At 39.3% G+C, this 14613-nt stretch overlaps 1 protein-coding gene across 3 annotated transcripts in view; it reads left to right on the top strand.

The window, feature by feature from the left end:
- RNASEH2B (ribonuclease H2 subunit B) overlaps positions 1-14613 on the top strand; it is a 64132-nt gene that overhangs the window by 40359 nt on the left and 9160 nt on the right. For 2 of the 3 annotated variants that reach the window (XM_082700549.1, XM_082700548.1), the window contains exons 6-9: positions 2514-2578; positions 4335-4440; positions 6636-6717; positions 8579-8621. In XM_082700549.1, coding sequence (XP_082556675.1) covers positions 2514-2578; positions 4335-4440; positions 6636-6717; positions 8579-8621 — 296 coding nt within the window. Of the gene's footprint in view, positions 1-2513; positions 2579-4334; positions 4441-6635; positions 6718-8578; positions 8622-12734; positions 12816-14613 lie in introns of all 3 variants that reach the window. The other variant, XM_082700547.1, reaches the window with a different exon arrangement.

Raw genomic sequence — 14613 nt, 5'->3', positions numbered from 1 at the left:
CTTGGTCCTTTTGTAGCATCCTGGGGTATCCAAGTTGGATATTTCTTAGTGCTTGTTCTTCTCCAAGGAGTATTCAGTTAGAAATAAACTGACAGTTTAAAACTTCCTAGGAAAAAACCTCCAGGCCCAGTTAGCATCACTGATGAATTCGGCCATACCTTAAGATAGAACTAATACTCAAATAATGATACTTACACAAACCCTTTTAGAAATTACATGAGAAAAGAATATTTCCCAACTAATTTTATGAAGCCAAAATTATCCTAATACCAAATTACTTTTGAAAGAAAACCAGGCCGTGGCGCCTGAGTGGCTGAGTGGGTTAAAGCCTCTGCCTTCGGCTCAGGTCATGATTCTGGGTCCTGGGATCGAGCCCTGCATCGGGCTCTCTGCTCGGCAGGGAGCCAGCTTCCCCCTCTCTCTGCCTGCCTCTCTGCCTACTTGTGATCTCTGTCTGACTTGTGATCTCTGTCTGTGAAATAAATAAATAAAATCTAAAAAAAAAAAAAAGAGAGAGAGAGAGAGAGAAAGAAAACCAGGCCAATATTCATTATGATCATAGGCTGAAAAATTCCTAATAAAATATTAGCAAATCAAGTGTGTAGAAAGGATAACATATTATAACCAAGTGGGATTTATTGCAGGAATGCAGAGTTGGTTGAACATTAGAAAACCAATCTGCACTGGGTGTGTCAGAGCCCAGGCAGTATGGCCCAGAGCCTGTGGTCTCCACTTCTACCGGCAGAGCATTTTCAAAAGGATTAAGGAAGGGCCTACAAGGGGCTCAGGGAGTGCGAGAGAGGAAGGAAATGTTGTAGAACTTTCTTTCAAGAAATATGGCCATCAGAGGCAAGAGAGAAGTGAGTAGAATAGTCTAGGTGGGATTTCTTAGGAGAGACCTCTACACTGAACTTCTTTGGAGATTTATCTCAGGCAATGAAGGGAGCTTCTTTAGAAGTTTTAACCCACACGACAGTGTACATTTATTGAGTGATTGCTGTGTGCTCTTAGAATTCCCCTTATTTTTGTACATGGGCAGGACACTGTCTCCAGGGAAGTTGAGTCCAGTCTTACCTGCCTTGGTTCCACAGCAGGCTCTTTGTCCAGGTTTGCCCCTGGCTCCCACACAGCAGCTGTTGCCCCTTGGAATCCTCAAACTCTGACAATGCCATTTGCAACTGTCTCTCCTTCATGATTCCAGTTGACACATCCCAAGGTGATGGGTGCAGAGGCCCAGCCCTCCCTCCATCTTGCCTCCTACCGCCCACAGTGTTAACAACCACAGGCTGGAATGGGGAAGGACACGTACAGGAGCCAAGGCCAGCCCCTCTCCCATATATATAAACCATTTCATGGAAGGCAAGCAACGTAACAGACTGCCGAAAATGATCCCTGAATAAGCATTTCCATCTCCCGTGACGAATATGGAGGAAAAAGAAAACGCTATTCTACATGGCTAGCCAAGTCACATGGGGGGAGTTTGCATCTGGCCCTACGATTTCCAGGGGTCCCAAAGATCACTCCTGCATGAAGCAGGAGGCTGGGAGCACAGGCCTCTGCCTCTGCCGATTGCACAGAAAGCAAGAAACTCCATGAATGAAGTGTTACCGAGGAAATAACAGCTCATGTCACCGTATGTAAAGCTAGGAGGATTGTGAAGGGCAGAACTGTAACTTAGAAGAGGTGGCACTTTTATCCCCAAAAAGGGCCAGGTCAAGTCTATCATAAATCCAAATTCTCCTGAAACATAGTCATGGTTATACTGGTAATGCATTCAAAGATAGGCATAATCTTTTCTTCTTTTTCGCTAATCCCACCAGGAGAGTACCAAGTAGTTAACAAGATTTTTTCCCTCAGTGTCTGCAGCGCATCTACATTTACTTTCAGTTTCCTTTCTTGGGATTTCCATCCTTATTTTAGAAAAGAAGTCTCATTGAAAATACTGAGCTAAGCTTCAACTCAGTTCCAAAAATGAAGGTTCCTTAGCATGTTAATTTGCTGAGTTGTAAAAACTAGAAATTTTCTACAGATTTGTTTTCATACTTTTTTCCAGTTTTATTAAGAAGTGATTGATACACATCATTGTCCAAGGTGTAAGGTATAATAGTTTGATTCACAGGTTTGATGAATTGATCACCACAATAAGTTAACATCTGTCATCTCATAAAGATATAATAAAAAGAAAAGAGAAAAATTTCTCATTGGGATGAGAACTGTAGTATTATTTGATGATTTGCTTAAATTCCCATTCATTTGATGGTTGAATGAAACCTGAGGCACCTGGGTTCTGTTTGGGGATTTTTTTTAATCTCTCAAGTATGCTCTTAGGCTTATAAATTGAGTTTTTTAAGAGTATAAACTATTATGAAACATTTTTAAATTATTGATATTATGTGTCTCTGTGTGTGTGTGTGTGTATATATATATATATATATATATATATGTCTTATACATAGCTTTATTAATTTATTTTATGTTTAATACACTTTTCTGATTTTTTCTCTTTAATCCAGAAATAGACAAAAAGAAATATTACAAGTACAGCAAAGAGAAGACAATAAAGTGGCTGGAAAAAAAGGTAGAGTACATCTCTAATACCTTATGGCAGAAAAAGTTTAATGCTCTTTTTTAAAAAACTCTTTAGAGAAGGCGCTAAGTACGAATCAAATGGCCATCTTATATATCCAACTAAAAGAGAAAACCTGTATAAAGATATCCAAATATGAGGGGCGCCTGGGTGGCTCAGTGGGTGGCTCAGTGGGTTAAAGCCTCTGCCTTCGGCTCAGGTCATGATCCCAGGGTTCTGGAATGGAGCCCCGAATCGGGCTCTCTGTTCCGCAGAGAGCCTGCTTCCTCTGCTCTCTCTCTCTCTGCCTGCCCGTCTGCCTACTTGTGATCTCTGTCTGTCAAATAAATAAATAAGATCTTTAAAAAGAGAAAAAAAAAAGATATCCAAATATGAACAGAAATCTTTTACTTTTCATCCTCCCTAACTCATCTCTGGAGTTAGCTTGACATTTTCCTTTGACCTGCATCCCCATTGCCCATGATCCTCACCACTGGACGAAAGAAGTTCTCACTACTTGGTAATGTAGACTTCCACACCAGGTAATGTGAGGCAGGATGCACATTTGCTGCTCTTTGTCCTGCTGTTGTCTCAGAGGTTTTGTTGTTCACACAGTAAGGCAGGGGTCTGAGGCAGACACAATTCAGGCTCAGAGGACGGGTGCCTCACTCTCAGCGTCCGTTTGCTCGAGGGATTTTAGTGATCCTAAAATGCTAGAACTAATAGAAGGTCTAGGGCAGTGCTTTTCAAATTGATTTAATGGGTCACAGCCAGTATTTCTCTGGGATGGGGTGGGATGGATTAAAATATAGCACAGATTAAGGACAAGTATTAAGTATGATTCTTTGAAACATATATTTTTATTGGGTTGCTGTGTATTTTCTTCCTGTGCTTATAGTACAAACAGACTACTGTGAAAGCCATTGGTCTAAGAAAATTGTGTACTTTGACACTCATTAAGAATCTCACCAGACCAAGTCTATTGATAACAAAGATTTTCAAGTTCAGTGAATACCAGGATAGTATGGATTCCTAAGATTCTCTTCTATCTTGTATGTAAAAACATGCTTGTCCTATCATGTTATGGGGAACATGGAGAACCTGGAAACATGGAAATGAACCTTGCAGAGTTGGGTCACTCCTATCCGAAGTAGTGGAAGGATTTCAAAAGTGCCCTCACCCTTCACCCTTATCTGCATTAGTAGTAAGTGAAGAATCAGGTTAAAGTCCTGAGAAGGATCTTGGCATTTAGTTTTTGTCCTTAGCAAATGATAATGACATGAATAGCAAAGTTATGTTTATATTTATTGATTGTGTCTCTTTTCTTAAATTCCTAGGAAGCAGGAAATTTATGATTTATTCTATTTAGAAAAATGATTGCATATTAACTTTGTGTTGTGTTCTCTTCTAAGGGCTTTACATGAACTCATTTAATGCTCACCGCTGTACTGTGCATTAGGTACTACTCATGTTCCCATTAGGTAGAGGCACAGAGAGGTTATGTAAGTAGTCCATGGTCACAAAGCATACCCAAGCCGCCCAACTCCAGAGCCAGTGCTCTCATATTGTGTAGGCCTTAAGAAGTCCATGTCATGACATCATGCCGAAATGCTGTGGCCATCTCTCTTTGTCTGATACCAGTGAAGACATTTCTAGATCCTCAGATATTCTTCCTGCATCTTAAACGGATTGAGAACCATCTGGAAGGTGGTGTATTTCTAACGTTAGTTGGAAATACCCTGATGTTTCCTTTTTGGTTACTTCACAGGTTCATCAGACTGTGTCAGCCTTAAAAACCAATAACATAAATGTCAGTGCCCGGGTACAGGCAAATGCTTTTTTCTCTGGGGACCAGGTTTCCAGTGACAAGGAAGGTAAGTAAGTCATTTTGTCAGAAATCATTTTTGCCTGCAGTAAGTTGCTGCTGTATAAATGCCTGACTTGTGATTTTAAAATCTTTTTTTTTTTTTTTTTTAAGATTTTATTTATTTGAGAGAGAGAGAGAGAGGGCACATGCACGAGTATGGAGGAAGGGAGAGGAAGGGGCTGCACCTCTCTGCATCTTACTCTCAAGAAGTATATGTCCTTGGGTGCCTGGGAAGCTCAGTGGGTTAAAGCCTCTGCCTTTGGCTCAGGTCGTAATTCCAGGGTCCAGGGATTTAGCCCCGCATCTGGCTCTCTGCTCAGCAGGGAACCTGCTTCCCCCTCTCTCTCTGCCTGCCTCTCTGCCTACTTGTGATCTCTGTCTCTCAAATAAATAAATAAAATCTTTCAAAAAAAAAAAGTATATGTTCTACTATTGGTCTTGTTTTGTCGATTTTAGGTGAAAATTGATGCCCTTGGCAATTTTTTTCTTTTAGGTTATTAATGTACATTTTCTGCTTTTTCTAGTATGTGTTCTCTTGTTTTTGTATGTACAGTTGAATAAAAACAGCTATATAGTGCAATTAACATTCCCAAATGGTAGGACAGAAACTTTTCTGACTTTAAGCTCCAATTGAGTGTTCCCCTGTTGTGGGCATACAAGTCCAAAGCATCTGAGTGTCATCATTAAAACAAAACTAGGACCAGGGGCCTGTTTCTGATTGAAGGTAATGCAGGCAGTCCTTGATTTGCAGAAATCTAGCTTAAAACACCTTGCACTTATAGATGGTAGAGGACTCCCACTGTTCTGGAAATGGTGGCCAGCTTTGGCTATCCCGAGTTTACCAGCTCTCATGGTTTCTGATTGGCTTTAACAGAAGAGAAGGAGTTGAGTCAAGTGGATGGATGGACCCTAGTTTTTTGTTTTTTGTTTTTGTTTTTTTAAGAAGGTGAAGGGATGTTAGAGATTATTTAGGCTGATCTCATTTTAAAAGTAAAGAACTGTGGTCTCAGAGAGTAGATGACTTATCCAATGTCACCACTTCTAGCTAGGAGATCACATCTTCTGCCCTGAATCCAGTGTTTGTGCCAGTCTCTAAATATAATGGTCTGGGCAAAGCTATATTGCCATTTAAGGCCTAGTCATGAAGTAAGCTTTCCTTTTTTTAGGTCTTTAGCTCAGTAAGCCACCAGAAGTGGCAAACCAATAACGTGTTCGCTTTCTTAATTCCCTTTGTCTATTCATGACTTACTGGATAATTACTAACCTAGAACCAATAACACATTTTAAGAAGGGCCCAGTGATAACTTTCAGTTATCAGTGAGTAACTTTCAGTAAATAACTTTACTGTGTTGGTAGTCAAGGTCTCTCTCACTGAAGACTTTGAGATTATGTGCTCCAGAAAGCAGTCACTTTAATGCTCAGGCAAATTATTGTCTTAGTTTGAAGGCAGAAGAGAAAGAAAAAAAGAAGCAAATGAATATCCCAGCAACAAACCTGAGATGGTCCTTTTGGTAGCTTATATTCCCCATGTGATTATCCCATATATTAAGTTTGATTATCCTCTAGTACTCTACATAAAATACAAATTAAAAAACAGGGCTTTAAAACAGATTCTGACTTCCATAACTGCATCTCATCCATATCACGGCTTCGTTTTAGTACTGAGTGGCCATATGCTTTAGAATAAATGATCATACATTCTGCTGAGCTTAATTTTTTCCATTTTTGAAGACATTTTTATTAGTTTGAGAGTATATATAATGTTCAGGTACTTGACAGAGATATATCATCTATGACGTCTCTTAAATGAATGTATTCATTACTATTCACTAATTTGATTCATTCGATATTGAAACAGACCAAAAAATTAGTGTTTATAAGCCTGAATATGTCATACTGTTACAGCTGATTTTGAGCTTTATTTGTATTCAAAGGCCTGAACTAAGAAAAAGACCCTGAATTTTTTGTTTTAACTGTCATTTGGTGGGCATCTGCTATATTCTGTCATATCGCATCCATGAAATAGCTCACTGCTATAATCATGCATCTTAACATCACCATTTTACAAATGGGAAAATGGAGGCTAACAAGCTTAAGTGAGTCTCTAAGGCCAGAGAGAGCCAGAACTTTAACTCTGATCAATTTGACTAAAATTACCATAATTGCAACTGATTTTATTTTGCACTCTCCATTCTCTTTCAGAGGATTATATTCGTTATGCTCATGGCCTGATATCTGATTACATCCCTAAAGAATTAAGTGATGACTTAGCGAAATATTTAAAGTAAGTATTGTTCATCTTTAGCCATAATTAGGAAGTACCTCGATGCTTCTTGGTTTCCCAACAATAGGTTCCTTAATGGCTCTATCACATCACTGCTTCTCATAAATTATTTTTGAGTTACCTCCTAGACTCTATGGTTGAAGGTGGTTTTTAATAGACACTGATTTATTGGAACAAAATGATTTGGTAGATACTGATTGCAGAAACTGGTGAGTATTAGGACTGGAATTATGGGCTGGTGTGATTTTAGAGTATAAATGGTATACAGTTTTATCACCAGTTAGACTTCACTAATGTGGTTTTTTGTGATAGCTTTTCATTTTAGTATATGTGCTGCCGAAGCGAGCACTGTGATCATTTTAAGAGAAATAAAGATTAGAAGAAAATAAGAGATGGCATGTAGAATTATGGGCTGGTGTGATTTTAGAGTATAATTGGTATACAGTTTTATCACCAGTTAGACTTCACTAATGTGGTTTTTTGTGATAGCTTTTCATTTTAGTATATGTGCTGTCGAAGCGAGCACTGTGATCATTTTAAGAGAAATAAAGATTAGAAGAAAATAAGAGATGGCATGTAGAATTTTTTTTTTTTTAAGATTTTTGTTTTTAATTAGAGAGCAAGAGCGGGGGGTGGGGAAGGTGGAGGGGAGGGACAGAAGGAGTGGGAGAAGCAACTCCCTGCTGAGCAGGGAGCCCAGTGCAAGACTTGATCCCAGGACTCTGAGATCATGACCAGAGCCAAAGGCAGATGCTTAACCAACTGAGCCACCAGGTGCCCCTAGAATATTTTTGAAAGTTACATTTAAAGGTTTTGTACCACTTTCACTTTCATGAGATGTTTGCCAAGTACCTTTATTATGCCCAGCACTTGGAACTCAAAGGATGAAATACAATCTGTGTCTGAGGGCGGAAAATGGGTTTATGAATGATTTATTTGTGTTATGTCCTTCATGAAGATATTTAATATAACATAAAGACTTTACCTTAGACTGAAAAGAATGTGTTTCTTTTCTTGATTTTAGCAACTATTGTTAAGTTTTTATGGGTGTGATAATAGCTTTTCCTGATTCATATAATAGCTTTCTCCTCTGATACATGAAAATAAAGTGGCTTCTTTTCTTTTCTTTTTTTTTAAAGTGGCTTCTTAATACATATATAGTTGCTGTTTTTAGCAAATTGCATAGGTCCTACTTTAAAAAACAATTAGTGGAAACTGGTTGAAGTGTTTGAAAGCCTGCTTTAAATTGATAACCCTGTCTTTCTGTTTAATGTTTCCCTGGGTTCCTCTGTGCTTGTTTATCTCATTCGTGACCTATGTCTTTGTACTCCGGTTATTTTTCAGATTCTTTTCTTTCCTCTGAAGTGATTAGCTTTTGGTTAAAGATTCAGGTAGAAAGATATGTCAATTATACTTCTCTTTAATTGAAGAAAAGTCAAGTTTGTCTGAATTTTGTCAACAGTTAAAATAATTTTTACTTTTAAATAGATGCTGGATTCCACTCTATGTTAACTAAATTGTATTTAAATAAAAAATATACATGTGCTGGATTTGTCATTTATGAAGGAAAAAAAATACTACAATGCCAAAATGTAAATTTATAGAGGCTAAAGAAAAGCAGTTCCATTGCAACAAATGAGTTCTAATTTTATTTTTTTTAGTTCAGACAATTCCAATGTGAAGAAAATAAATATTTCTTCATTTACAGAAATGTCATTCTTGACACTGAGGTGATAGTCCAGGAGGACACATGGAGGTGAAGCTAGTCCATGAAAGTAGCCCTTGCTAAGTCCGTTGGCCCAGTCTCTCTGTTTGCTTCTCTATGAAAAACCATGACTGATTCTTATTTTTCACTCCATAGGCTTCCAGAAACTTCAGCATCGTTGCCAAACCCTCCATCAAAGGTAAGGAGCTGTGACTAAGATATCTTTGGGGGACTTGGAAAAATAGTACATTTTTACCACATAGGTTTAGTGTGCTCTAGTCCATTTTAAAGCATACTAAATCCTCCTTGGGTGGAGTGATGTTGTGTGGATTAAAGGTTATAAGGAGCTCTTTATCAGTATTTTTTTATTTTTGTAGATTTGTAGATTTTGTAGATTTGAAGATTTTGTAGATTTTTTTTTGTAGTGCTGAGAAAACCAGGTAAGAGTTGATTGTACCAGATACCTACCTAAAGATACATAATTAAGATTCAGCCTTCTTGGGTTAGGCAGGTCCCGCAATTACCCTGATTAATCATCAGGAATACTCGATGGATAACTACAACTCATTTTGCCCGATCTAACTGTTATGGCCGCAGAGGCGAACAGAGCATGACTCTGCCGCACAAAGAATCCTTTGAGCAAGGATAGCCAAACTTTTTCTTTCTGTGCTAGGAATGATCAGCACAACTTGTGTCTTGCAAAAAACCCTTCCTCTTCCAGATGTTCTCAAACTGCCACCCACAGCATCTTGGCCCCATGGGCCACAGCTTGTTTTTGTCTCCCAATGCAGAGAGCAGAGAAGCCAGTGGTAAACCGCACCTGATGGCAAACTGCAGCGTCCCTCAGTCCAGGCCTGATCTCAGACAAGTGAGCGCTGCTCAGAGACAGGGAAATAAATAAACGCGCACCAGCTCGTCCATGAGGCCATTCTCTTGCCAACAGAATAATGAATGCCTCGAGACTGGAAAGTGCATGTTGAAGAACTTTCCTCTCTCCCGGCCTTCAAGGTGGCCAACATGCTTGGATTTTTTTTTTTTGGTCTCATGTCCTGTTTGGAGGTTGTGGCGGCTCTGAAAGCACTCATTACTTTGACTTATGAGAAGGACAGAAAATTTCAAGTGCGTCAGCCTTAGCGGTGGCCATTTTCAGCAGGCTGTCAAAGGAGCACCATCCTTTCCCTTTGGGAGGAATAGCGCTGGGCAGAGGTCAGCTGCTGTAGGGCCTAAGGTCCTTCTAGGTAAGACCCACGTTTCTTCCAGTCTGGTAGTTCATCTCTGACAGTAGCTCTGGAGGACAGAGGCATGCTTGCCTTGCTGGAACTAAGAAGATGGGCATATTTGTTCCTCTCTTACTTCTCTCCTTCCAGAAACAAAGCATCTTTCTTTTTCCCAAATATCTGTCTTCCTTAGTAACTTAGAGATCATTCGTGAAGGATCAAAGCCTGTTCTTGAAGGTTTGGCCTTTGACACCATCCAGGGTAATGCATTTCCTACATTTACTCTTAACCCGGTTTTCTGTTTGCCTATTTTAATTTCCAAACTTTAAATCGTTTGTGATGTCATAGTGTATGATTTAGATCAGGGGTCGGCAGACTTATCCTATAAAGGCCACATAGTGACAGTTGGAGGCCTCACAAGGCAGATGGTCTGTATCACAGCTCCTCAGCTCCACTGTGGGAGCACAGAGACTGCCGCAGACGATTTCTGAACGGATGCGGGCGGTGGCGTTCTAGCCAAACTTCATTTATAAAAACAGGCGGCTGGCAGGGCTGGGCTGGCGGTTTGCCAAGCCCTGATCTAGATCTCACAGTCCTGCTTCTCCTAAACCTCAGCCTCATCTCCTGGGCTGCTTAGTTGCTATTCAAGGTCTCCCAGTCTGTGATGTCTGGCTGGGGCTCTAGTGTCTGGAGTGCAAACTGGACAGGTGATGTACCACGCTTTAAACAAGCTTAGGATAACATCTTCTGCCAGCCTTCTTGTCTGTGTCTGGGATTTGATCGATTTTTACAGTCATACAGTTGATGGTTTTCAGCAAATCCATTCCAGTGGCTATTAGGTGTCTTTGTATCTGTGTGTAAGATAGCATAAAGCCTGGCATCCTTAATATGTTTTGCATTACTTTCTTACTATCCCATGTTTGCCTGTGTCGACGCTCAGCCTCCAGCCCCCGCGCTCTCCCCTCGTTTGCATTTATCGCTGGCAGAGCTGAGTGCAGTCAGTGGACTGGAGATACTCTGGAGTTCCTTCCTGCAGATCATTTGTAAGAATAAGACCCATCCTGGCATTCATTCCTGTGGTGCTCTGCTCTTGGCTCTTCTCTTGCCAGAACTGTGTCCATTCAAAGTCGCAGCCTTTGTTACTGTCTTTCTGAGCCATTTTCTGTTTCTTCTGAAATAATCCCCCCAGACCTGTAGTGATTTGGTCTTTTTTTTTTCCCCCCTTTGGAAGTAGGCTCCATGCCCAGCATGAAACCCAACACAGAGCCCAACGCGGGCTTTAAACACACAACCCTGGGACAGAAACCTGAGCTGACATCAAGAGTCGGACTCTACATGCCCCTATTTGGTCTTTTAAATAAGAACAGTTCAAATAAGTGTAACAATTGTGATTCTTTCAAACATTCAGCATGTGCTGTAACATTAGAAAAAGTTCAGTGCAGAGGCTGACCACAGTCATCTTTTTTGTGAGCACTGATTACCGGTATCCTGTTTGATACTATTAAAACACCTGAACAAGTCATCATCTCTGTATATGTGACACCTCTGTATACTTACAAAGAAGTACTTTTCGTCTTTAGCTCTTGTCTTGAACGTTTTTCATTTGACTTACCAGCAAAAAGTGACTATGCGCAAGCATTTCTCGTGACATCTATAGTAGAACATTTTGCTACAGTGGATCACAAACCATCTTATAACTTTAAGCTTTTTGCAGTTTGAGACAGTTATAGCCTTCGTCGTTATGACCTGTGAGTTCCACTCTCCTGGCTAAAGATACTTTTCTAGTAAAAATATGCATCACCTAAACACCCTTTATTGATCTTAATTTTTAAGTAGAAACATATTCTTAAGAAAGTTGCTTATATACCTACTTTGCTGGTAGTAGTTCATTTGTGATAAACTAGTCTTTTTCTTTTGAAGATTCATTTGCTAGAGATTACTGTGTGCCCAAGAGAAAGTGTTGCCATATGATGTTCTAAATTTCCAGGAGGTCCTCCCTGTTCCTTTACAGTGAAGAATTTCAAGACACGTTGTTTTATCCCTTTGGGTTTTTAGACATCTACCATGGCATGTTTTAAAACTAACTCCACAGCTCTTCGTTTGGCAAACGCTGGGTTATGAAGAGGGAGGCTGGGAATAAATCTGCATTTCCTAGGGAAGATCCACATTGGGTCTTTCAACCCTGGTGTCTCCACAAAGAGCTTGAAGATCTGCAGAAATCCAAGTTGTGGTCAAATGCAGTCAATTCTCTATGTTAAACATCAAGACTTACCTGCCCTGCTATGGGCCTTTTACATAGTAAATGTGTCACAGTTCCTTCCATAATGTCAACATTAAGGCCACAGTCTAGCTTTTGACAAGGCTCTCACATTCGTTGGTACAGAATGCCCTCGTGAAAGGTGAAAACATGAAGTAAAGGTGGACTTAGTTGTACTGGGCCTCATGGAAAGAGCTCTTGTCCAGAAATGGAGATCTCACACCTTATCCTCTGCTAAGTGGGCTTAAGTCATTTGTTTACTCTCTCTGTGCTTCCTTCTCCTGCTGGCTGCTTGCCTTGCAGGGTTGTCCCTGTGTGGACAAAATGAGATAATTGAATTGAAAGGAGGTAAGAACATGAAGCTATACAAAAATGGTAATAAGAGAATAATGTGCCTTATTCCTAAATGGATGTTACATCAGCCCAGAAGGTGACTGAAGTGGTGTTTCTGACTGGACTCCTGGCCCCTTTGGAGGGAATTTTTATCTTTGACTTATGTGCCTGCCTTCACCCCTTCAGACTGTCTGTAAGTCAGCAGTCTCCTAAATACCTCCCAGTCCCAGTACATACAAAATATGTGATCAGTACCGCTAGACGGCCCAACGGGCTAGGTCACGGACTCACCCTAGCATATCCCCCCATCACCGACACTGCTTCTCAGAAGGGATATGTGGCTTCTTTCCCCCAGATAATTGACAAAATGCAGAGTAAGCCCTTTGCAGGGTCTGCTGTTCCACTTGGCCTTCCATTTGGTCCAAATGGACCCCATTGTTTTTTAAAAAATGGATTGACATGTCAAGGTGACATTTGACATCACTTCACTGCTCTAACATTGCAGAAAGTAAAGTTATCTGATGAGCCCGTAGAAGCAAAAGAAGATTACACTAAGTTTAACAGGAAAGATTTGAAGACTGAAAAGGTATGTGTGTCCAGCCAGAGTGGCATATTCCTGGATTCAGTAGGTGGCCCTGAGGACATCCGGGAGTGATTTCATGCTTGATTCTGATGTTACAATTTTAACCACAAAGGACTGTGAACTTGCCTTTCTATGACTCAGTAATTAATTCAGAATTATGAATGACAATGAATATGTCATGCCAGGAAGATTTTTTCTGAATCAAGGCAAGGCACTATACTTAGCAAGAGCATGCCTACACTTTGCTGTGTATTCAGAGTTGGGGGGAACAGAGTGGGGGAGCTTCCACAGCTCATGTTCTGTCAACTCTACTGCCTGGAAGCTTCCCTGGACTTATAATGATGACAGGAATTATTAATAACCCTACCATTCAGCAATCAGCCCAGCAAATATTTTTGTAACCTTTCTTACAAAGTTTTATCTAATACATACATTATAAAAATATATACAGCTTTTAAAATTGGCATTTTAATATATTTATAGTTTTAGGGTTCTGTCCTCTTCAGTTAGTAGTATATTGTGAAAATGTTCTCATGTGATTAGGCATTCTCTGACAGATTATTAATGGTTTCATGATATTCAATTCTTTGTGTTATTTTATTTCACTGTAGGGCACATAATCTATTTAGTCATTCTCCTGTTTTTGGACACTAGGTTATTTCTGCCTTTTTCATTCTTTGTTTTAATGAAGTGATAAACATTCTTATTTATAATCTGTATCTCTGATTATTTCATTACACACAATTTAGAACTAAGAGTAAGGGCTTAGAAAACATGAGCTCTTTCCATGATTATGGAGAGAATATATATGTGTGTGTGTGTATGCTTATGATTTTATCTATATATTGTATTATATATAATAATATATATGATTTTATCATATATATTTTATCATATATAGTCACATAAATGACTATATATGATATATATCATATATATAATCATATATATGATTGTATGTGTGTATACAGAATATATACATAAAATGCTTTCCAAAAATGTAGAAATTTGTATTTCCAACCATTATTGCTACAAGATTGCTCATCTTGCTTTCTTGACAACACTGAATATTATTTTTATTCTTGAAAATTTTTGGCTGTCTGATTAGGGTACATTTCTTCGATGAGAAAGGTTAGTTGTTTTTCCAAATGCTTATTTGCCGTTTGCATTTTTAGAAGTTGTCAGTTCATGTCCCTTGCCCATTTTTTGTATTGGGATAGTGTTTTTCTTGTTGATTTTTAAGAGCTCATTCAAGATTAGGAATTATTAACACTTGATGACATATAGGGTACAAATAACTCTGTAATTTGTGTTTAGCCTTTCATTCGATTTTTTAAAGTTTTAAGTTTTTATGAAGATGAAATGTAGGAATTGTTTTTCCTTGTGACTTTCTCATTATTTTTATGCTTAGACTTTGTCCATCCCAAGATAAATTCACTTCCTCTTAGATTTTAACAACATTCTCTCTCCTTAGCATTTAATTTTTTTATAGATTTTATTCTTTGATCTATATGTAATTTATCTGGGCATGTGATGTCACGGGTATAATCCCAGCTGAGATTTGGCAAGATAGCCAATTATCTCCATGGCTTCCTAAGCAGGGACATTGAGTTTCTCTGCAAGTACTAATTCTGCCCCACCCTTGTAACTGTGGCTTTTTGTTACATTTACTTGGGCACAGCCCCAGGGAAATAGAGCTGGGCCAGGATGTGTCCGTAAATACAGAGGATAACTGGTCACAAAGAGCCATCACTTCTCACCATTCAGCCAAAAAATAAACCTCCTAAGATGTAAGTGACAG

Source organism: Mustela nivalis (genome assembly GCF_964662115.1).
Source record: "Mustela nivalis genome assembly, chromosome: 15".
In the NCBI taxonomy this organism is placed as follows: Eukaryota; Metazoa; Chordata; class Mammalia; order Carnivora; family Mustelidae; genus Mustela; species Mustela nivalis.
The sequence above is the reverse complement of the archived record's forward strand: the minus strand, read 5'-3'. Positions and strand labels throughout refer to the sequence as shown.